We start from the raw sequence: 24,791 nt of genomic DNA, 5'->3' as shown, positions 1-24,791 counted from the left end.
AATTAACAAGGCCTCATCAAAATGTATTTATATAAACTACACTAACAAAACTTTTAAACATTGTCTTTGATGCCAAGAAGCTATTCTGACATCTGCATTTGTGAAGCTGACATTTTACCAGGCCTCAAGAAAGTAAATTGGCACAGTCCAACCTGGCTATATTGTCCTTATGACCAGAGATGTCAAAACTGATGGAATGGATCACTTCTCTTGGTCTGGAAACGTTGATGATAGTTCTTGAGTACAAAGCCCTCCATGCCCTTTTCTAGACAGATGCTGGTTGAGATAAACAGCTAGTTTTTTGACTTAACATATTGGTAAATGTTTTGATTAAGTAATTGAGAAAATGTTTGTTGGATTGTACAATTATTCACCTACACTTTAATTGGAAACTGTATAGCTTCGCTCTTATTCTCATTCATTTGCAGCAGCTGTAGCAACCATGCCCGCCAGAGAGATGCCCTGTTGTAAACGTATTCAGCATGAATTGACTGACACCTGAATTTGTGTCATCACCATACATCTTATACTGAAGCTCTAAGGAATAGCAAACAGGGGGACACAAATATTGAAGTGCGCTTTGACCGAAAATGCCAGTTACCACACACTGAAATGAAAGAACTCGGTCTTGGCACTGTGGACCTTGTAGATAATAATGACCTGAACGAAGTCTGAGCTGTGCTGTATTCCTTCCTCCTAGTGGCTTTCAAGGACTTCATGGTCCACTGTAGCTGAATAGCCTCATAGTGCGGAGAATGAGGAGAATGAGATTTGCATGTAATGAGTATTGTAGTTTTACATGGATTACACAATGGAACATAAACACATGAATGCATTTGCATGTAATCCATTCATCCTCCTCTAGACGTAGAGCTGACATCCAGGGATGGGTTACCAGCCTGTCGGTGACAGCTGCTCAAGGGCACTGTTTTAATCCGTGTCCTAGAGAGAAGTTGGCTCAGCTGTACCCTGAAGGCATTCACCCGGGGGAGGGAGGGGTAACCTTTTCACATTTCTAGATTAGTTGTTTAGACCAACTTCCAAATGGCAGGGCTGGGTATACCAAGTGTCTGCTGTAACAGATCTCAAACCACAAGACAACTGTTACTGGCACTGCTTATGCCGCCTCTGCCTTCCGTAGGCACCCCTCTCCCAGTGCTTTTAGAAGCAGCGCTCCTGTGCTACCCACCGTAGAGTCTAATCGCGTTACCCCGGCCAGGGAGCATACTCCACCATCCGAGACCTAACCTCTGTACCAGGTCCCGCATTCAGCGCTCCTGCACCTTTCCCTATAGCGCCCCAATTACAAGTTCTACTGCACCATTTGCCAGAGTTGTTTTTCCATATAGCTGCCCCACAGCAGGTTTTCCTGCACCATCTACCTCAGCTAGCACTCCTACACCGTCGTGCAGGTCACTCCCACACCGTCGTGCAGGTCACTCCCAGCACACAACCTCAGAAGCCGTTGTTCAAAACCCATTTGCTGCTGCCTGACCCTGCCAGTGCTGTAACACCAGGCCCTGTAGCTGTGCGTATCCTCTTGGAGCTACATGCAGTAACCTTTCATTAACCTTCTTTTCTAGATAAGACCTGCTTTGAGACTCTCTTCCAATATGATGACATGCATGAGATCGTAAAGAATTTTGTGGTCTGCCACATCGATGCCCCTGGACAGGAAGAGGGGGCTGCTACCTATCCTTTGGGGTATGTACAGATTGCAGGCAAGGGGATGCTGTAAATTCTTATGTTTGTGAGGGTGGGTGGGGTGTTCTATAACACTAAAATATGTACAGGTGAGTAGCAGTACTGCTGTAGATCGCTGGGATCAATGGAAAACCTGATGAGAGCAGTCCAGCCATACACTTTATATAAGCTGGCATGAGAAGTGATCCATACCGTTTGGGTATGTCTGTAATAGCAGTAGAGTGGCAGCTGTCTATTTGAGGTACTTACTGGGGTGTAGGTTGGCTGTTGTCCATCCATGGTGTATGCATAACTGGGGGGTTTGCAGGATGCTGTTTGTTTGTGTAGTCTGCAGGGACCAAAAGTGGTCCCCTCTTTCTGGGGTAGCTAATGTTTGGCTAGAAGAAGTGGTTTCACTCCTTGGGTATGCTCTAGCGGACAGAGTAGTCTATCTGTGAGTGTGTATGGACAGGGTCGACTAGGCAGCTTGCAATTCCCCAGTTTTTCCTCCTCTCCTCTTCTGCCCTTTTCTCAGTCTGGCCTGCCTCCTCAACTTCTGACCCAATTGTTTTACTTCCTATCTACCATGCCTTGCTCCTTCATCCCCTTTTACTCATCTATGTACTGTTTTCCCTTCAGCGTCTTCACATTTTCTTGCAATACTCCACGTTCCTATTTTTTCCATTCCCCCCGAGCTCATTCCTGCCCCAATTTCTGCTGTCACTCCTCTCTTTGTTGTGCTTTATAATCATCCATCTTTATCTCACCATTGTGCTCTCCTCTTCCTCCACTTTCTACCCTATCCATCTCTCTCATACACTCACCCCACCCATCCATCTTTTTCTCACCTTTACTTGCTTTTTCTCGTGCTACCCTTTTCTTTCAGTGCCTGATTCTTCTTTCCTCTGTCCTGACCCTTTTTTTCTGCACCTCCTTTCTTTCTGTCCCAGTTGGTCTCCCTCCCATCAGCTTTCCTCCTCTACACACTCTCTCTCAATCATTCTTGTGCTCCCCCCCTCTCTCATGTTCTCCTTGTTTCATTCCTAACCCTCTCTTTGCTTGTGTCCGACTTTCCCTGGCCCACCTCTCCCTGTCTGTTCAGAGGCTCGATACTCTGGTGTGCCCTCTTTCATCCATGCCTCTCACATCTGACCTCTTTCCTGCCTGTCTCTGTGCTGCATCCCATCTCTCCTGTTCCCTCCACTCCTGTCTCCTGACCATGACTCTGTCTTCTTTGTTACAGGTATCAGTACCCCTCTCTGGACCAGCTGGCTGATACCATTCCCACTGTGCTGCAATACCTAAAGTGAGTGTCATGTTCGTCTTTGACCTGGTTCAAGACCAACCAAACAAAGACCTGTGCATGCCTGCAGTTTTTTTCAGTCTTATTCTTGCACTCTGACAGTGTAACTCTCCTGTCCTACGGGTTGTCAGAGGGGGTACCCAGCACCAAAATCCTTGCCTATTACGATAAACCAAGATGTCCTGTAGCAAAATAACCATCTGTAGGCGTAAATACAAAGTAATAGCAATCCACTCATAAATGCCTATTGACGTTAACATATGCTTGTCAAAATAAAGAAGTCCAATCTCCTGCCTTTGTCATAATGTTTCATAAGAAACGCTCATCCTTTTTTACCAGTGTCTTGTCAATATAGCAGTAGACCTACTGTTTTGGAGGTAAGCATTCCCACAATGTGACCATGGGGTTTACCATAGTAAAATCACATGTGCAAAATTACAGTTGTCAAAACAACATAACATCTTTCCTATGACAGTCTAATAAGGATTATCATAGTGAACATCTTCTGTCCTCACATTTTGTTTGGGTAGGTCACCGAATCAAAAACCCTTTCCTAGTGCTGTATACAGAATTTACACAGTGTAAGCACATCCATTCTTAAAAGCCTGTTGCTTTATCACGTTTCACAAAGTCGGGCCTAACAGCTTTGTCATAATGTCTCATAATAAACAGAACAGATCAGGCCTATGGAATCTGGCATAACTTTTCCAAAAGAAACAATAAGGGTTGTTGTCTTCACCACTGGCTTGATTGAGCAGGCCTTGGTGTTGGTTATGGTATTAATTTCAAATAAAATTGCAATCGTTAACATAAAATTATCAAATTACAAATATGTGAAAGAACAAGCTACTTACTTTCAATAACACTCTGTCTGGTGAATACTCGATCTGACTACAAATTCCTCACTGTTAGATTATCCACAGGCCCCAGACTGGGTCTGGAATTTCTTTTTTTCACTTTTCCTGCATAACGCTAGGTGGCGCTGTGTGGTTCAGTGTAGGCTTTCTTCCATTCTGGATGTGACAGAGGGGAGCTGCATATAAGCACCAACCCGCTTGCTGGCGCCATTTTCTTGGATGATTCTTTCAATGCCCTCCAACACTGATCACAAAACAATTGCTAGGACCGGTAGGTGGTAAAAAAAGGCCACTCAACTGAACTGGAAGGTGAGAGGGCAGTGACAGATTTGCAGTTTGATATGATATCTACCAGAGGGAGCATTATTGAAGGTAACTTTTCTGATAGATATTTCTAACCACAGATTTCTCACCTTTACAATAGATACGCGAGCAGCCTTTCCCAAAGGTGGACCTAGACGAGAAGTCTTGCAACACCTAACATGCAAAATGTTCTTTCTTGTAGAATCTGGCATTCAAAAAGGTAGTGCTTCCTGGACATGTGTACCAACACCCATATCTCAGCCTAGCAGATTTCAAGGTCAGTCAGTCCACATGCCATTACAGTACTAGCAGCCTTAACCTTGGTGGAACGGGCTGTCCACTCTTCCAGAGGCTGATTTATGACCAGTGCTTAGCAGATCCTGATGCAGCGAATGATCCACCTCAACAGAGCCCTTTTCTGCACCGTCTTGCCTTTTTCCACTGAGAACCCCATAAAAAGCTGATTGTCCACATTATGGTCCATTGCGCGATCATTATAAAAGCTTATAGCCCATTTGAGGTCCCGCCTATGGAGTCTCTTCCTTTCTTCAAGGGGCAACGAGCTAAAGTGATTGCAATGAGGAAGATAATTATTATAAGTCATAAGACACATAAGCAACTGTGCATTGGTTCAAAGGGGATGCATTAGAAAAACGTCAGCACCAAGTTAAGGTCCCAGTGTGGCACCAAAAACAGTTTGAGAGGAATATTATGTCAAACCTTTTAAAAGGTTCAACACAATGGGTGATTGGAACAATTACCGTTGATCCGAAAAACAATAAAATGGCAAAGGGCCAAGAAAAAATCTTTGTGTGCCCACAGCAAGGCGATGATGGCCCAAAGACAAATCGAACATCCAAAACATCAGACACTTAGACTTGTAAGAGGTCTGTGTTACAGCCTCCACAGCGGGCCACAAAGTTGTCCCAGTGCGCTGCAAGAATGGGGTGACTGGCAGTAAAGGTGACATCCACGATCTCTGGAGAGAGATCTAACTCAGTCAGCTGATACTGCTTAGTCTACGCACATAGAGGTGTAGATGGCTCAGGTGTAAAGTCCTGCCCTACCTCAGCCACAAACCTGAAGCAATAGCCTTACCGGAGGACACATGCCCATGATCAGCAGTTCCAACTGCCAGGCTCTCCAATCCCGAATGACTAGGATGAGTTGATCTGGGTTATTCCTGAGGAGGAAAGGCATACTGGAGTCCCATGCTTCAATCTATTTGGAACATGTCTCTGAGAGAGAGCTTTCTTGGACAATCGAGTGTGCAACAGTGTTAATACTGCACATTCTTTAAAGTGGCAAGATGATCCATCCCAGCTTCACTCCACTGTTAAAAGATGCCCTGTGCCTCCTGAGGATGCCTCCACCATCTGAGACACGCCAGGCTTCATTGGCTTAGCTCATCTTCCCTGGTGTTTAAAGATCCTGCATGGTGCTTCACAAACAAGAGATGCCCTTATGCTCCAGCCAACTTTGACGTCTTCGTGTACAGGACCCTGCAGTGTCTTGCTTGCAAAGGAGTCAGGTATGGCTTTGACATGTTAATCGAAAATACCAATGATGTCAGGAGGTTCGCTGTTGTCTGAAGGTAGTCCACGACGGACTGTGGTAAGCCCATCCTCAACAACCTGTCATCTGGTTTGGGAAAGACTGGTATCCTCAGTCTCAAAAGATGGGCTACAACTACAGCCATCACTTCTGAGAACACCCAGGGGATGCAGGAGAGGCTGGAAGGGAACACAGCAAGCTCAACCAGTTTCGCCTTAAACTGCAGGTAAAGTTGTTTGTATGAAAATATGCACCCTGCATGTCCAAGGTTACCATCTAGACTCCAGATCTAGGGCAGGTTGAACCTGGACCAGAGCACTTTGAATGCCTTCAAGGACGGATTCAGAGATTAAGGTCTGAAATGGGACAGAGGCCTCTATCCTTTTTTTTGGCACAAGAAAATCAGAGGAACAGCATCTTGCTCCTCCCTTTCCAAGCTGTATCTTTCTCTGTGGCCCCTTTGGGCAGTAGAGCTTGGGCCTCTTGCAGAAAGACAAAGATGCTCCTCTGAAAGCAGCTCTGAAGTGGGAGGGAGCTGCAGTGTATTGGAAATAAACGGGTGATCTGGAGGGACCACCCTCTTACACGTGATGGCTTTTCACCCTGGGAGGGATTGTTGGATCCTGCCTTCTACAGGGTGGGCATATGCATCTAAGGGGAAACTAAAACTGCTTAGCAGCTGATGCTACGGTTAAGCCGGACTTGAAAGATTGCTCCCCTTGGGGGCCTGTGCAGTGCCTGCTGGATCCCTGTCCCTGGCCAGGAAAGAAGTTTGGTGACTACTGTGTGGCATCTTTCTTTAAACTTCTCTAGAGCAATATCAGCTTTGTCACTAAACAAGCAGAATCTGTTGCAGGGGCTATCCATAAGGGATGCCTTCACAACCTCTGAGAATCCTGTGGACTGCATCAGAGTGTGATGGCCGAGCACTACCGTGATACGCAGTGCTCAGTCCAAAAAATCACTTGACTCTAGGCTAGGACAAAATATTTATTTGGCCATGTCCTAACCATCCCCCAGAACTGCTGGCAGGATATTGCTAACCATGTCCCGAAGGTTGTTGGCACATCAACCCAACAGGCAAACTGCGTTGACTGATTGCAGAGCCGAACTGGCTGAAGAGAATACTTGCTTCCAGAATGCCTCAATCCTCTTTAACTCTCTGACCGGAGGGATCCAACCACCAGGCACCAGGGAGGGGGAAGCAGCCTCTTGGACTAGGGATTTTGCTCCCCGTTTTTTTTTTTTGGGCATAGTCGGTCTTTCCACCTCTTCCCCGCCTTCCAACACACACACACACACACACACACACACCCCACGGGGGACAGAAATCCCACTAGGAACCAGGGATTATTTTTATTACTTTAGGGGTGGGGGCTGCCCTGATTGGACGTTGTAAACCCAACCCTTCCGGAAACAGGTGCAGTCTTTTTTGTGACCCACCCCACCCCAGGGGCAGATGGGGACAATCACCCCTGATCTGCTGCTTCACCCACCCCCCAATGGGGGCAGAAAACGCACTAGGAACTGGGAATTAATTTTGTATGTACGTTTAGGGGTGGGGGCTGCCCTGAAAGGCCCCACCTCTCCCAGAAATAGGCACAGTCTTTCTAGTCTTTCTGCCTCCCCCACCCGAGGGGCAGGTAGGGGCAATATCTCTCAATCTGCCCACCTTGGGGGGCAGAAAGTCCACTAGTCACTAGGGACTTTTTTAATGTAAATTTAGGGGTTGGGAATGGCCTAAATTGTCATTGTAATGCCCCCACCCAGAAATAGGCACAGTCTCTTTGCCCTCTCCTTGGAGGACAAATGGGGGCAATCGCCCCTGATCTGACCCCCCTCACCCCAGGGGTGCAGAAATCCCACTAGGAACCAGGGATTCATTTGTGTATGTTTAGGGGTGGGGGCTGCCCTGAATGGGCATTGTAATGCCCTCACCACTCCTAGAAATAGGCACAGTCTTTCTGCCCCCTCCCCGAGGGGCGAATGGGGGCAGTAGCCCCAGATCTTGCCACCTGGGGGGCAGAAACCCCATTAGGCACCTGGGACTTTTTTTTTTTTTGTTATTCATCTAGGGATGGGGCTAACCAGAATGGGCCACCATCCCTCCCCAAAAAAGATCAGCACAGTCTTTCTCCCCCCCCCGGGGGGGGCGCAAATTGGGACAGTAGTCCCCCATCTGCCTTCCCCTTCCCAGCAGCTGGAGGGGTGGAGCAGAAAGCCCACTAGGAACCAGGGATTTTTTTTTTTTTTTTGGTAGTGTAGGGTCTGCCCAGAATGGTCATGACAATGCCCCTACTCTATTCAACATCAATGGGTACTGTTTTTCTGCCCCCTCTTAGGTGGTGGATGGGGATTATTACCCCTGATCTGCACCCCTGTGCGGGTAGAAAGCCCACTAGACACCAGGGAAGCATTTGTTTTTTAAATGGAGAAATGGGGGCTGCCTAACACCCTGGACATGGTTATGAAACCCACCCCAACCGAAGGAGGCAACAGTCTTTGTGTCCCCTGCAGACGGAAGCACCTCATCCTAGTGGCAAGGAAGAGGACATTTGGCTCTTTTGGGTTTTGATTTTACATATGGGCCAAGAGAGCTTGGCTGACTCCAAATATTGTCCCTCCTGCAATGGTGAGCAGCTGTACTTTTTGGACTTGGGTATGCTGCCATTAGGAAACACCTACCAGACCCAGCCCTCTGTAGCCTTATTTTGCCACCTTTCCGCAGATCTACATGCTGGAGGAAGCAGTAAGCAATAGTTCCAGGGCTGGAATGCCTTTGAGTCTGTGCAAACCTACTAACTTGCATGTTTTAAGGATTTTTACCAGCTATTCTCTAATCTATTCCCATCCTGAGAAAGGTTGGAACTTTACTCCTGACAGCGCAGAAGTAGATGTTCTTTTCTTCCAGGGTTGCGACAAAAGTGGTGAGAGGGAAAGTGAACTTGTAAACACAGTAGATTTCCCCATGAGAAAATCTGCACATGCATATTTGCTTGTGTTAAAATATAGTTTTTAAATATTTTCTAGAAGTACGATTTCCTGGTCTACTTTTGTAAATTCTTGTGAGTTCATGAAGGCCATTAATGCAAAGACATATACCATGTGTGCACTTTTGTGACTTTCTCAAAGAATTGGGCCCCCAATCAAGTCTAGCATTAACTAAGACATTTTGTTTTTATTCAGATTCTATTTCTCTCTGTTCATCTATCGACTGGCTTTTTTCTGTGAGTGATAGTTTTCTGCTCTTCCACAAGGAGCATATTGGCACACAAAGTAGTTATGTTTAGTGCCAGGGACTCCTTTGTGCTTTTTGCCAATGTTTTTGTTACAATGGTGAGTGCCTGGCAGCTCCCACAACCCTAAAGTGTTACAAAAGCCATTTCAAAATAAGACACACATTGACAAAACCAAAAGACTGACAACAAATGCTGGATCGGTTGGTTTTGCCAGCGCTTGTTTATTTACACGTTTCCCATAATCTTGTTGAAAATGATTTTCCATGAATATTTTGGGGGAAATACTAGCATGCATCAGAACATTTTACTGAATGCGGCTTGAAAAAAATAGTACCTATAATGTCACAGTAATTTAGCAAAACGTTTTTTTTTTTCTTTTTTCAAATAGCATTTTTTCTGAACATTTCATTTTCACAGCAAAAAATCATTAATCTTACTTGCAAGCTTCTGCAAACATTTGCATCTAATCAGAGCATTTTGGGAGCATTATACGTAGCTTCATAATGTTAAACTTTTCAAACGTGTCTACACGTTATTTATTTATTTTTTACTGGGACCACTGTCAGTACAGTGTGAACTTACAACGTTTATTTAGAGCACTCACCCTAATAATAAAGGGTTTTCATTAATGAACCATAAATACAAGTTCGAACAACATTAACTTTCAAACACAAATATTACCTCAACTGCAGACATTTCCCTTCCCTGTAAACTGGCAGCCCAGGGGTTTGTACTGCAGGTGGTTGTACCTGCTTGTCCCGAGGGCAAAGACATGAAAACTTGTTGTCCTTGATCCCAAACACCATGTACTTGGCGTTGGGCTATAGGAATTTCGCACCTATGCCACTCTGTTGATGTCCACCTTGACGATGAGAATGACTTCGACACAGACTATACCAACACCGCTGACTGCATCAGCGTGAGTATCCTCATCGACGGCACAGCCATCGGAAATGTCCTTGTAGCCAGAGTTCAAGTAGAAGAAACCACCAGTGTTGCTTTTGCACACACACCGTAGATGCTACAGTTGGTGAGAATATTGCCATCTACAGAAAGTATTCCCCCTGAATACACATCTCCTGGTAAAGTGTTGCTTCTACCACCCAGCCGCTTGCTTGATATGCTTTTTGACAGCCAACATGTTGATGATGCCCTGCAGGCCATAAAGAGGGACACTGAAACAGCTCGATCCCTAGGAACTCTCCAGTTCCGTAAGACCCCTTTATGCGGAGCTCGTGGTCCCGGATCTTACTCTTACTGTGTAAGATTCCAGAGATGATAACCATAATCCTACCAGCAGTCCTTTCAGCCCGTTATCAACAGCATCAATCCTATTGAGCAGCACCATTAGCAGTATATTCTAAACAACAACCATGAAGGAGACCGGCTGCATCTGCCAGGGATACTGCGAGGAAGCAGTGACAACCTCAGTGTACTATCTACAACCCCTGCTCATCCTTCGGTGGGTATCAGAATTTCCCAGTGCTTGCATCACTGGAGCAGAATAACTACAGACAAATAAGTCCTAGATCTCATCGCGCATGGCCATATTCACTCAGCTTCCACCTCAAGCTCCACCAACAAAACTCCTCCCATCTCATTTTCATCTTCTTCGCAAGGAGGTTTTAGCCATGTTGTCAAAAGGGGCCATGGAGCAGGTTCTACACTCTCAAAAAGGAGAGGGATCTTACTCCCTTTTTTCCTAGGGAGGAAGAATTCAGGGGAGTGGCACCCCACTCTCAACCTTGAGAAACTCATAAAGTACCTAAATAAGCAATCTTTCAGTGTGGTTTTCCTCTAGGAAATTCTCCACCTTCTCAACCACAGAGATTTTCTTACCAGCCTCTTTCTCCATGAAGCCTATTTCCATGTTACCATCTATCCCAGGCATCACAAATTCCTCAGATTCACAGTAGCCAGTAGTCATTACCAGTTCAAAGTCCTTTCCTTTGGTCTCCAATCCGCACCCTGGATATTTACAAAATATCTCACCCCAGTGGCAGCTCACCTGTGGCAACAAGGCCTTCACGTTTTCCCATACCTCAATGACTGACTGATGAAGGCTTCATCTTCCCAACAGGCATCGAAGGATACTTCCAGGTGTCTTCACCTCTTTCAAATCCTGGGCTCACAGTCAACTTCCAGAAGTCTCTCCTTTTGCCTTGGACATGGATAGCCTTTCTAGGAGCCACTCTAGATATATTGCTCGGCAAGGCATTCTTGCCCAAAGACAGGCAACAGAAACTCTGTTCTGGCCTGCTCCCTTAAAATAAAAAAGTGCGCCTCAGTTCATCTGATCAAATCTCTACTTGCGATGATGTCTTCAGCCATTCTCCTAGTGCCTCCTGCTTGTCTCAAAATGCGAGCTTTCCAAGACTAACTGGAGGCATAGTGGCTCCTGGTTGATGGACAATTTGATGACATCATCCAGATCACTCCTGTGGTGAAAGCAGCTCTTCTCTGGTGGACAAGCTCCAGCAACCTCTGCAGGATTGACATTCCTCCCTCCCCTTTTGGAATACGTCATTACAACAGACGCTTCTCTACAAGGGTGGGAGCTCCCTTGCAAAACCTACAAAGTCAGGGCACGTGGACTCCAAAGCATTCCAGAATTCATATTAACTTCCTTGAGCTCAGAGCAATCTCGTCGGCTTTTCAAGATTTCTTGCCGAACGATTAAGGGCTTCTCTGTTTTAATAAGGACAGACAACACGAGTATGCATTATCTCAAGAAACATGAATGTACAAGATGCAAGATTCTGTCTCAAGAAGCTCAAACTATCTGGCAGTGGGCACTACGTCATCCAGTGACCATAAGAACAGAACATCTCCCAGGAGTACACAATTCTGTTGCAGACACCTTGGACTGAACAACCCAGTTGTCACAAATGGGAATTTAACCAACTGGTCCTGGATGCCATACTTCAGTGATGGGGCAAACTAAATCTTTTTACATTACAAGAGAACAAGAAATGTTGGTTTTACGCCAGCAGGTACCCTCACAAGAGTTCCTGGGGGAATGCTCTTTCGATGGAATGGTCCGGAATTTATGCCTACGCTTTTCCCTCAATCCCACTTCTTCCCAGGCTTCTCAGGAAAATCAAAAGGGAACCATGCCGGTTGATAATCATTGCTCCACAATGGCCAAGACAACACTGGTTTACGGAGCTCCTCATATTGTCGGAGGGCAACCACATTCAACTCGAGCTCCAAGTAGGCTTGTTCTTGATGAGCAACTAGCAGGTCCTTCATCCAGACCCCATTTCTCTGCATTTATCAGCTTGACTCTTAAGTACCATGAGCTTTAGCACCTAGCCATTGCAGAGATTTGTAGGAGTATTCTTGGAAAGGCCAGAGCAGATTCTACCAGCAAAGCATATCGCATCAAATGGAAGCGATTTTGTATTTGGTGCGAGAAATCGAACGTACATTCTATCACATAGTCTTCCAAACGGGGGTTTCCATGTTTGCCGTCGCTAGCCAAATCCGGTCTAGCGCATCCCTCTGTCAAAGTGCGTCTGGGTGCATTTTCCAGATAGAGGCAAACTTTAGGATTTCCTTACTTGTGGTTGCACAGATTAATTTTCTAATTCCTTAAAGGACTCTTCAGGGCATATCCTCCAATAAAGTCACTGCCATCTGCATGGCAGTTTAACACTGTGCCATTCCCAACTGGTTAAAAGTCTATTTGAGCTAATCCATAGGGCAGAACTGAAGTTCCTTACTAGAAAGGTGGCGTTGTTACTGGCTCTTTCACTAGAAGAGTAAGCAAACTTCAAGCTTGCACTATTAAGGGATGTTTCTTACAATTCAGACACCATGGTACTTCTTCGCACTAATCCCAAGTTCATACCAAAGGTTCCCGATGATTTTCATCTAAAGCAACTGGTTATGCTTAAGACTTTTTTTCCCCAATCCTCAAACACCAGTGGAAAACATCTTCATAGTCTTGATGTCCAGAGATGTTTAAAGTTTTGCTTACATCGCACAAAGCATATTTATACTACTGATCAACTTTTTGTGGCCTATGGCAACAATAACAAGGGTGGACTGGTCTCCAAGCCCACCATAGCAATACGGATTTTATCAGCCATTCAGTTCTTTCATTCTAAGCCAGGGACGCCTTTCAGTTAAAAAAAAAAACTAAAGCACACTGTACGAGAGCAGTTTCTGCTACAGCGGCTTTATTTGCTTGGGTGCCCATCGAAAGTATATGCTGTGCTGCAACTAGGAAAAGCAGGCACACTTTCACCTAGCCCTACTGTCTGGATTCGGCACAGAGCATTGATACAGCCATGGGTCAAGTGGTACTTAGGCATCTTTTCCAATAAGGCGAGCCCGTTACCATACAATGTGTAATGTTGTACCTACAATCTGCTGTCATAATCATGTTTTTTATTGCTAACGTATTGCACTGCTAACTATTCTGATTCAAGCATATGAATCTATGAAAAGTACCCTAAAACATGAGAACGAACTTGTTACTTACCTGCAACTCCTGTTCTCCAGTATTGGTATCTTTCATAGATTCACATGCGGCCCACCTTCCTCCCCTTAGAAGCTCTCCTTCTTGGCCACTGAGCTCTATTCCACTAGTGCTTGGAAAATCTGAGGGAAGAGGTCTCTGTTGGGAGTGTTCTAAGGGTGCTGTCGCCTGATTAGTCATTGTTCAACTTTGGTCCTTTTTCTTTTTTTATTAAAAAAAATAAAAAATCATAGATAGGCATTAAGTTGACCCTTCAATTTCCTTTACAGCCTATTATACTGATGTATACTGCATACTAAGATACCGTGGGACTCCCACTTCGGGGACGTGGAACGATTCAAGCATGTTTTTGAATGAAAGATACCAATACTGAAGAACGGGCGTTACAGGTAAGTAACAAGCTCTTTCTTCATAGCCTTACACTTTAGCTAGTGATACCGGAGTCTACTGTATCAGCTTACCGGGACCTTCCCATAACAGAATAATGTACAAAAGGGAGTCTCAATTGAGGCCATAGTGGCTTGGTGGAAAGTATGGTTCAGAACACTACACGTGTTTTGTGTTTTATTTGTAATTGCATTTGAATAGTGCTTCATACCACCAAAGAGGCACAGAAGGTCTTTTTAATATGCTGTGCTAATGGAAGAGAAATAGAGTTCACCAGTGCAGTACAATTCATATATGTCAACCGTGTACCATTTGATTGTGTTTAGATAGGACAGTAGCTGCAATAATACAAAATGTGTGGTTCTAAGAAGGATCTATTTATACAGCAGCACCTTTGTTCCTCTAACAGACCACAATGTCTTTACTGAGCTACAGCTGCAATATTACACTTATGTTCTAGGAGAGTGAAATGTAGGTGACAGTGGAAGCCTTCAGTAGCAGAGAACTCTTAGTCAGCTCAGCTGTCCGTTAGTTTGGCTTGAGAAAGGCAGCTTATCCCAATACAAGAAGACATTAAAAATATCCAAAGGTTGATGCATTAGTTTCTGTGCCACCTTCATATGCATGAGGCTAATATGTCAGAGTGTACCTGTCACATGGAAGAAAGTAAATACTACTATGGACAAACTGTGTCAGACCTTCAAATCCATGCTCTAGGGGACTCATAAGCCCTTTCAGGCCTTGCTTAATTAGATTAAAAAAATGAGCTGGCGTAAAGAAAGAGGATGAAAACAAAGTAACATTTTATCAGTCTCTTGCATGTAGTAAGGTCACATCCTCAACCTGTAGTGATCCTAACTTTTTTTTCGTGCAGCTTCTCCAGTATTATTGGGATTGGTGTTGGCGCCGGAGCCTACGTTTTGGCCAGATATACGGTATGCGCAAGTGAGGCAGTCATACCCTGTAGCGCTCCCTGTTTCCCTGCTCTCTAGCTTACCTATTTCTCTTCCCTTAACCTCTCCCATTCTCCTCTCCACCTCAGGTTCCCAATCACCTTTGCAAAGAATAGCTTTACAGAAAAACAGATCACTGAATTCTTTGAATTTTTCCGTGCTGGGTGGACTCACAAAGCTGATTAAGATAACACAATTGTGAACTTACAGCAAAAATCAATTGTTTTTAATTCTGGAAAGAGAAGACTACAGTAGCGCAATGAGGCTAACAAACCAAAAGTGTAATATTAGTTGTATTTTAAAACTAACCTAAAGAAAGGAGCATTCTTACTAATCATGGAACAGCGCAGGTGGTCGTGCAAGCATTAAATGTGGAGTTGCAAAATAAGTATGCTTTTCCAGAGATTTATGTAAGACTTAAATTGTAATTGGACATGGGGTTTTTGAGATAGATCTGTCTACAAGGTGAACAGTTACTCACTACTGTTGTGCGGCAAAAATATTTCTTAGGAATATTTGGAAGGCTTACCTTTTATTAAGTAAAACTTAGTCTGGGTCTCATTGAGCTATAAAAATCAATATTTGGGTGCCAGTGTCACTTAGTCCCCCTCATTGAAGTCTTATATCCCTTCCTGCTCATCACTTCAGACCCACAGCTTGCCCCCTCACCTCTCTCTCCTTCTCATGCTGACACCTCATCCCTTTTCAGGACCTTGCTCTGCTTCACCAATTGCAGTCTCACTGCTCATCTTCCTGCCATTCTCCCTTTACGCATCTCATATTCTTCACCTCATGTCTTATCACCACTCTCCCATTTCTTCCATCCAGTCTCATTTCTATATTTCTCAGTCTCTACCCTCCCTCTCCTCTCTCAACATTTCCATTCCCTTCCTCACCTTCTTCTGCATCTCTACTGCCGTGCTTCCGTCTCCCCTCCCTTTGATCTCACATATTATGTAACCTCTGTGCCTCTCTTTTGTTTCAGCTGAATCACCCAGACAATGTGGAAGGTTTGGTTCTGATCAACATTGATCCCAATGCCAAAGGCTGGATGGACTGGGCTACTCATAAGGTACCAGAACAATAGTGTCTGGCTAGTGGGTGAGAGAGTGGATTCCAAGGGTTTAAGCCTTTGTGTTTTTATAACATCTCCCCCTATCTTTCTCAGCTGTCTGGGCTCACCTCATCCATTGCAGAAATGATCCTCGCTCACCTCTTCAGTACTGTAAGTTTCATGGACAAAGCTTTCTAAGTACGTTGGAAGTGCATATGTGTTGCATGTCTGTGTGTTTGTTTGTCTTGTTAGCATATACTGGTCCCCACATGATCCACTGCTGCCCATATTCACCAGATTGTCCTTCCTTCTGGTCACAGGTGGCATTCTTTCAGTTAGCAAGTTTTTTCCCATAGGGTTATTCCCTACGTTATGCAGGATACCCTCTGCAGATGGTTGTTATTCCTGGATAAAGACCTCTCCAGTAGGTTACTCCCTGTGCCCCCTCACGGAAGAAGTCTTCTGCAAGGGGATTGCCTACAGAAGCTTCTCTTGCCCTCCATCCGTGGACCCTTCCTATTGTGAGGGATGGTCTCCTTTTCTTTGAGGAATGCTCTTTTGCTCTCCTCATGGGAGTCTCCGAGGGTAAATCTTTTTTTTGTCTTCTTTCACATTGATGCAGTCTGTCTGTATGTCTGCCCCAGTCTGTACAGGGAGTGCAGAATTATTAGGCAAATGAGTATTTTGACCACATCATCCTCTTTATGCATGTTGTCTTACTCCAAGCTGTATAGGCTCGAAAGCCTACTACCAATTAAGCATATTAGGTGATGTGCATCTCTGTAATGAGAAGGGGTGTGGTCTAATGACATCAACACCCTATATCAGGTGTGCATAATTATTAGGCAACTTCCTTTCCTTTGGCAAAATGGGTCAAAAGAAGGACTTGACAGGCTCAGAAAAGTCAAAAATAGTGAGATATCTTGCAGAGGGATGCAGCACTCTTAAAATTGCAAAGCTTCTGAAGCGTGATCATCGAACAATCAAGCGTTTCATTCAAAATAGTCAACAGGGTCGCAAGAAGCGTGTGGAAAAACCAAGGCGCAAAATAACTGCCCATGAACTGAGAAAAGTCAAGCGTGCAGCTGCCACGATGCCACTTGCCACCAGTTTGGCCATATTTCAGAGCTGCAACATCACTGGAGTGCCCAAAAGCACAAGGTGTGCAATACTCAGAGACATGGCCAAGGTAAGAAAGGCTGAAAGACGACCACCACTGAACAAGACACACAAGCTGAAACGTCAAGACTGGGCCAAGAAATATCTCAAGACTGATTTTTCTAAGGTTTTATGGACTGATGAAATGAGAGTGAGTCTTGATGGGCCAGATGGATGGGCCCGTGGCTGGATTGGTAAAGGGCAGAGAGCTCCAGTCCGACTCAGACGCCAGCAAGGTGGAGGTGGAGTACTGGTTTGGGCTGGTATCATCAAAGATGAGCTTGTGGGGCCTTTTCGGGTTGAGGATGGAGTCAAGCTCAACTCCCAGTCCTACTGCCAGTTCCTGGAAGACACCTTCTTCAAGCAGTGGTACAGGAAGAAGTCTGCATCCTTCAAGAAAAACATGATTTTCATGCAGGACAATGCTCCATCACACGCGTCCAAGTACTCCACAGCGTGGCTGGCAAGAAAGGGTATAAAAGAAGGAAATCTAATGACATGGCCTCCTTGTTCACCTGATCTGAACCCCATTGAGAACCTGTGGTCCATCATCAAATGTGAGATTTACAAGGAGGGAAAACAGTACACCTCTCTGAACAGTGTCTGGGAGGCTGTGGTTGCTGCTGCACGCAATGTTGATGGTGAACAGATCAAAACACTGACAGAATCCATGGATGGCAGGCTTTTGAGTGTCCTTGCAAAGAAAGGTGGCTATATTGGTCACTGATTTGTTTTTGTTTTGTTTTTGAATGTCAGAAATGTATATTTGTGAATGTTGAGATGTTATATTGGTTTCACTGGTAATGATAAATAATTGAAATGGGTATATATTTTTTTTTGTTAAGTTGCCTAATAATTATGCACAGTGATAGTCACCTGCACACACAGATATCCCCCTAACATAGCTAAAACTAAAAACAAACTAAAAACTACTTCCAAAAATATTCAGTTTTGATATTAATGAGTTTTTTGGGTTCATTGAGAACATGGTTGTTGTTCAATAATAAAATTAATCCTCAAAAATACAACTTGCCTAATAATTCTGCACTCCCTGTATATCTGCCCCTGACAGCCTCCCTCTTAATCTTTCCTGTACCTCTCTATGAACAGACCTGTGTTGTCAGATTCATTATCCTTGGCTCTGAAGTGCTGCTAGCTAGAACTGTTACCCACATTTCCTTTTCCATGTATCTTACCTCTCTCCTCTCACCTACAGGAGGACCAGACCAAAAACGCAGACTTGGTCAATCAGTACAAAGAAGCGCTGTTGACCTCCAACGTCCTTGGCAACATAAACCTGTACTGGAACAGTTATAATAGGTTTGTTGTGTCCGCAGCCTCTGTGAGCGAAGGAAGGGCTCATATGGTTTACTCTTCACAATCCTCTTAATAAGGCCCTGTGATAGGGTACTGACTGCGAGGTGTCCCTTTTGATTGGCTGTTTTGAGCTGGAAGGAGGAGCATGATGGGGTTCAGGTAGGTGTCGGGGTTAGTATAGAGCTATGAAAGAGAAGAGACTAGGTGGGAAGAATGTCCGAATGGATGCTAATTTGTGTGTTGTGGATACGGGCTGAGGGCTGAAGAAACCCAGTGAAGGCCCCTACGAAAGGACAAGCCTTGTGGATTGGGATGTTCATTGATTAGTTTGCCAACTTTTTCAATGATTAGTTGTTCCTAAATACTTACTTTTACCCCAACAGCCGACGAGACCTGAACCTGGAGAGAGGAGGCGAGGTTTCCCTCAAGTGAGTACTTTCATTTTCATCTTTTTTTGTGGCCTTTTCCCGTTTCCCTCAAGTAAGTCCTTTCATTTTTTACTTTTTGGTGGCCTTTCCCTTCTGCCTCCTGCACATACTACAATGAGAGGAGTTTATAACTCGGTGGGCCCTCATAATTCAATTCCCAAAGTCATTCTGCTTGTGTTGAGATGTGCCTCCTCACTTCCCCGATCCCAAGGGGCACTCTTTAGTGCTCATTGTCAATGTTGTTTTTTCTGTTGTCCACCCTCCTGCATTGTTAATGGATGACTACATCAGCTTCTTCCGTGTTGATTTTTTGTAAGCAACAAAATGTAGTTATCAGTGAATTTGAATAGCATTGCACTACCTGAAGGTAAATGTTCTCTTTTGCAGATGTCCAGTGCTGTTAGTGGTTGGAGATCAAGCTCCTCACGAGGATGCAGTGGTAAGTGACAAGTGTTTGTGCTTCTAGGAGCTTTTACTGCACTTCCTCTCACCAGGGTAACTGTTTTACTGAAACATCGCTTCTATCCTGGAGAGATGACATACTGCAAGAGCAGCTTCCCTTCATGAGATCTTTGTTAATATGTATACATGTAGTGCTCTCTTCCTATGTGTGGAATCCCAGATCAAAGATATATATGTCCAAAACACTTAAAAACACAAGTATGTATCTAAAATAAGCACCTTCTGATTATTTTCTTTTAATTATTGAAGGTAAATTGTATGTTCGGTGGCATGTGTAGCTGCAGATACACATGTTGTGCATAGTCCGCCGTCTGGTGTTGGGTCGGAGTGTTACAAGTTGTTTTTGTTCGAAGAAGTCTTTTCGAGTCCCGAGACCGAGGGACTCCTCCTCCTTTGTTCCATTGCGCATGGGCGTCGACTCCATGTTAGATTGTTTTTTTTCCGCCATCGGGTTCGGACGTGTTCCTTTTCGCTCCGGGTTTCGGGACGGAAAGATAGTCTTAACTTCGGAAAACTACGTCGGTATTGTTTCGCTCGGTATCGGGTAAGAATAGAATCGACACCGAATCGTGAAGAGCTCCGGTAGCCCTTCGGGGTAATTTCAATCCCCCGTCGGGGCCTGGTCGGCCCGACCGCGTGTAACATCGACACTGATGGAACGGACCCCGTTCCGATTCTGTCCTAAATGCCACAATAAATATCCATATACAGACCAACATTTGGTCTGTAACTTGTGCCTGTCGCCCGAGCACAAGGAAGAAACGTGTGAGGCCTGTCGTGCGTTTCGGTCCCGAAAAACGCTCCGTGACCGGCGAGCCAGAACATTACAGATGGCGTCCACGCCGACAGGACACCGAGAGTTCGAGGGACAAGGAGAAGAAGAGGAAGCCTTCTCCATCCATGAATCGGACTCGGAGGAATTCGACGTCGAAGAAACCGTGAGTAAGACGTCGAAGCAAGCACCACACAAGAAAACAGACAAGGCCCAGGGGACGCCACTGCCAACAGGCCATGGCTCAACCCATAAAGTAGGTGACAGTCCATCGGCACCGAAAAAGGCCAAACTGGTGCCGAGATCGTCCGACTCGGGTCGAGACACAGGCACGCAGCAATCTCGGGACCGAGAAAGTGCTGCCGAAAAAGATCGACGCCGAGACAGCGGAACCGAAGCTGCTCTACGCAGAGACAGCGGCACCGAGGAAGATCGACGCCGAGAAAGCTTGACGGCGAAAAAGAAAAAATTCGCCTCCGAGCCGAAAACAAGCAGAGACACAGTTTCGGTGCCAAAACGACCAGCAACCGAACCAACTGCCACCTCATATACAGAGGAACAATCACTGTCCTCTCAAATGCGCAAACACAGATTTGAAGAAGAGTTACAGACCACTGATGTAGACCACACACAAAAGCGGATCTTCATACAAAGTGGGACAGGGAAGATCAGCACTCTTCCCCCAATCAGGAGAAAAAGAAGACTTGAGTTCCAAACACAAGAACAAACACCACAAAAAATGGTGAAGAAGGTAACTCCGCCACCCTCTCCTCCACCTGTAACTCACACATCACCGGCACAGACTCCGTCACATTCACCGGCTCATACCACTGTGCCAAGACGACCAGGACGCTTGGGACCTATACGACGCCCCAGTATCAGACAATAGTCCTGAGTCGTACCCTACCAAGCCCTCACCACCTGAGGACAGCACAGCGTATGCACAGGTGGTAGCTAGGGCAGCAGAATTCCATAACGTGTCATTACACGCAGAACCTGTCGAGGATGACTTCCTTTTCAACACCCTCTCCTCCACCCATAGCTCCTACCAAAGCCTACCTATGCTTCCAGGAATGCTAAGGCACGCAAAGCAGATCTTCAAAGAACCTGTCAAAAGTAGAGCAATTACTCCAAGGGTGGAGAAAAAATATAAAGCACCGCCCGCGGACCCTGCTTTTATCACCTCACAACTGCCACCAGATTCAGTCGTGGTAGGGGCAGCTCGCAAGAGAGCCAACTCGCACACATCAGGCGATGCACCACCTCCAGATAAAGAGAGCCGCAAGTTCGACGCAGCTGGGAAAAGGGTCGCAATACAAGCTGCAAACCAGTGGCGCATCGCGAACTCTCAGGCGCTCCTAGCGCGATATGATAGAGCCCATTGGGACGAGATGCAGCATCTCATCGAGCATCTACCCAAAGAATTTCAAAAACGGGCAAAACAAGTGGTTGAGGAGGGACAAAACATCTCCAATAACCAAATACGCTCCTCTATGGACGCAGCGGACACAGCGGCAAGAACAATAAATACCGCAGTAACCATAAGAAGGCACGCATGGTTGCGCACATCTGGCTTTAAACCAGAAATACAGCAAGCGGTGCTCAATATGCCGTTCAATGAACAACAATTGTTTGGACCCGAAGTGAACACGGCAATTGAGAAATTGAAAAAGGACACGGACACAGCCAAGGCCATGGGCGCACTCTATTCCCCGCAGGGCAGAGGCACTTTCGGCACCTTCCGCAAAACAACCTTCAGAGGGGGGTTTCGGGGTCAAGCCACACAAGCCAGCACCTCACAATCTACACCGTCTACCTACCAGGGACAGTACCAAAGGGGAGGCTTTCGGGGCCAGTATAGAGGAGGACAATTCCCTAGAAACCGGGGAAAATTTCAAAGTCCAAAAACCCCTCCAACCAAACAGTGACTCACAAGTCACTCAACCCCTTCACACAACACCAGTGGGGGGAAGACTAAGTCAGTTTTACAAATCTTGGGAGGAGATAACAACAGACACTTGGGTCTTAGCAATTATCCGACATGGTTATTGCATAGAATTTCTCCAACTCCCTCCAAATGTCCCACCAAAAACACAGAATATGTCAAAAGAACATCTAGACCTTCTAGAACTAGAAGTTCAAGCATTACTGCAAAAGGACGCAATAGAATAGGTACCAAGTACACAAAAAAACACGGGAGTTTACTCACTGTACTTTCTAATACCAAAAAAGGACAAAACACTGAGACCAATCCTAGATCTCAGAACACTAAACACCTACATCAAATCAGAACACTTTCACATGGTCATGCTACAAGACGTGTTACCACTGCTAAAGCAACAAGACTACATGACAACCTTAGATCTAAAAGACGCGTATTTCCACATACCGATACATCCCTCGCACAGGAAATACCTAAGGTTCGTATTCAAAGGAATACATTACCAATTAAAAGTGTTGCCGTTCGGTATAACAACCGCACCAAGAGTATTTACAAAATGCCTGGCAGTAGTAGCTGCACACATCAGAAGGCAGCAAATACACATATTCCCGTACCTAGACGATTGGCTAATCAAGACCAACTCCCTAACAAAGTGTTCACACCACACGGATTATGTCATACAAACCCTCTACAAACTCGGTTTCTCCATCAACTATACAAAATCTCACATTCTGCCGTGCAAAACACAGCAATACTTAGGAGCAACAATCAACACAACAAAGGGAATAGCCACTCCAAGACCACAAAGGGTTCAAAATGTTCACAAGGTTATACAAGCCATGTATCCAACACAAAAAATACAGGCAAAGATGGTATTAAAACTCCTAGGCATGATGTCCTCATGCATAGCCATTGTCCCAAACGCAAGACTGCACATGAGGCCCTTACAACAGTGCCTAGCATCACAATGGTCACATGCACAGGGTCACCTTCTAGATCTGGTGTTGATAGACCGCCAAACATACATCTCGCTTCTATGGTGGAACAGTATAAATTTAAACAAGGGGCGGCCTTTCCAAGACCCAGTGCCACAATTCGTGATAACAACAGATGCTTCCATGACAGGGTGGGGAGCACACCTCAATCAACACAGCATCCAAGGACAATGGGACGTACATCAAACAAAGCTGCATATAAATCACCTCAAATTGTTAGCAGTATTCCTAGCGTTGAAAGCATTTCAACCCATCATAACCCACAAATACATTCTTGTCAAAACAGACAACATGACAACAATGTATTATCTAAACAAACAGGGGGGAACACACTCGACACAGCTGTGCCTCCTGGCACAAAAGATATGGCAATGGGCAATTCACAACCACATTCGCCTAATAGAACAATTTATTCCAGGGATCCAAAATCAACTAGCAGACAATCTCTCTCGAGATCACCAACAGGTCCACGAATGGGAGATTCACCCCCAAATTCTAAACACTTACTTCAAGATTTGGGGGACACCTCAAATAGACCTATTTGCAACAAAGGAGAACGCAAAATGCCAAAACTTCGCATCCAGGTACCCACACAGGCAGTCTCAAGGCAATGCTCTATGGATGAACTGGTCAGGGATATTTGCGTACGCTTTTCCCCCTCTCCCTCTCCTTCCATATCTAGTAAACAAATTGAGTCAAAACAAACTCAAACTCATACTAATAGCACCAACATGGGCAAGACAACCTTGGTACACAACACTACTAGACCTGTCAGTAGTACCCCATGTCAGGTTGCCCAACAGACCAGATCTGTTAACACAACACAAACAACAGATCAGGCATCCAAACCCAGCATCGCGGAATCTAGCAATCTGGCTCCTGAGATCCTAGAATTCGGACATTTAAACCTCACCCAAGAATGTATGGAAGTCCTAAAACAAGCTAGAAGACCATCCACTAGACACTGCTATGCAAGCAAATGGAAAAGATTTGTTTGCTACTGCCATAATAATCAAGTTAAACCATTACATGCATCTCCAAAGGATATAGTGGGATACTTGCTACATTTACAAAAATCAAATCTAGCCTTCTCTTCCATAAAGATACACCTCGCAGCAATATCTGCATACCTGCAAATTACCCATTCAATTTCACTATTTAGGATACCTGTCATTAAAGCGTTTATGGAAGGCCTGAAAAGAATTATACCACCAAGAACACCACCTGTTCCTTCATGGAACCTCAACATCGTCTTAACAAGACTCATGGGCCCACCTTTTGAACCCATGCACTCTTGCGAAATGCAATTCTTAACGTGGAAGGTTGCATTTCTCATTGCCATCACATCTCTAAGAAGAGTAAGTGAAATTCAGGCGTTTACTATACAAGAACCTTTTATTCAAATACACAAAAATAAGGTGGTCCTAAGAACCAATCCAAAATTTTTACCAAAAGTCATTTCACCGTTCCACTTAAATCAAACGGTAGAACTACCAGTGTTCTTCCCACAGCCAGACTCAGTAGCTGAAAGGGCACTACATACATTAGACATCAGAAGAGCACTAATGTACTACATTGACAGAACAAAAGAAATTAGGAAAACAAAACAACTGTTTATTGCATTTCAAAAACCTCATACAGGAAACCCAATATCAAAACAGGGTATAGCCAGATGGATAGTTAAGTGCATCCAAACCTGCTACCTTAAAGCAAAGAGAGAACTGCCCATTACACCAAGGGCACATTCAACCAGAAAGAAAGGCGCTACCATGGCCTTCCTAGGAAACATTCCAATGAACGAGATATGTAAGGCAGCCACATGGTCTACGCCTCACACATTTACTAAGCACTACTGTGTAGACGTGCTATCCGCACAACAAGCCACAGTAGGTCAAGCT

The 24,791-nt window shown here is 45.0% G+C and overlaps 1 protein-coding gene across 5 annotated transcripts in view; it reads left to right on the top strand.

The window, feature by feature from the left end:
* Positions 1 to 24,791, top strand: part of NDRG2 (NDRG family member 2) — a 193,241-nt gene that overhangs the window by 116,552 nt on the left and 51,898 nt on the right. For all 5 annotated transcript variants that reach the window (XM_069239059.1, XM_069239057.1, XM_069239058.1 and 2 more), the window contains exons 5-12: positions 1,584 to 1,704; positions 2,927 to 2,989; positions 14,687 to 14,747; positions 15,751 to 15,837; positions 15,934 to 15,990; positions 18,194 to 18,297; positions 18,678 to 18,722; positions 19,110 to 19,161. In XM_069239059.1, the coding sequence (XP_069095160.1) occupies positions 1,584 to 1,704; positions 2,927 to 2,989; positions 14,687 to 14,747; positions 15,751 to 15,837; positions 15,934 to 15,990; positions 18,194 to 18,297; positions 18,678 to 18,722; positions 19,110 to 19,161 (590 nt within the window). The remainder of the gene's footprint in view (positions 1 to 1,583; positions 1,705 to 2,926; positions 2,990 to 14,686; positions 14,748 to 15,750; positions 15,838 to 15,933; positions 15,991 to 18,193; positions 18,298 to 18,677; positions 18,723 to 19,109; positions 19,162 to 24,791) is intronic.

Source organism: Pleurodeles waltl, chromosome 6 (genome assembly GCF_031143425.1).
Source record: "Pleurodeles waltl isolate 20211129_DDA chromosome 6, aPleWal1.hap1.20221129, whole genome shotgun sequence".
In the NCBI taxonomy this organism is placed as follows: domain Eukaryota; kingdom Metazoa; phylum Chordata; class Amphibia; order Caudata; family Salamandridae; genus Pleurodeles; species Pleurodeles waltl.
This window is presented reverse-complemented; position numbering and strand designations above follow the sequence as displayed.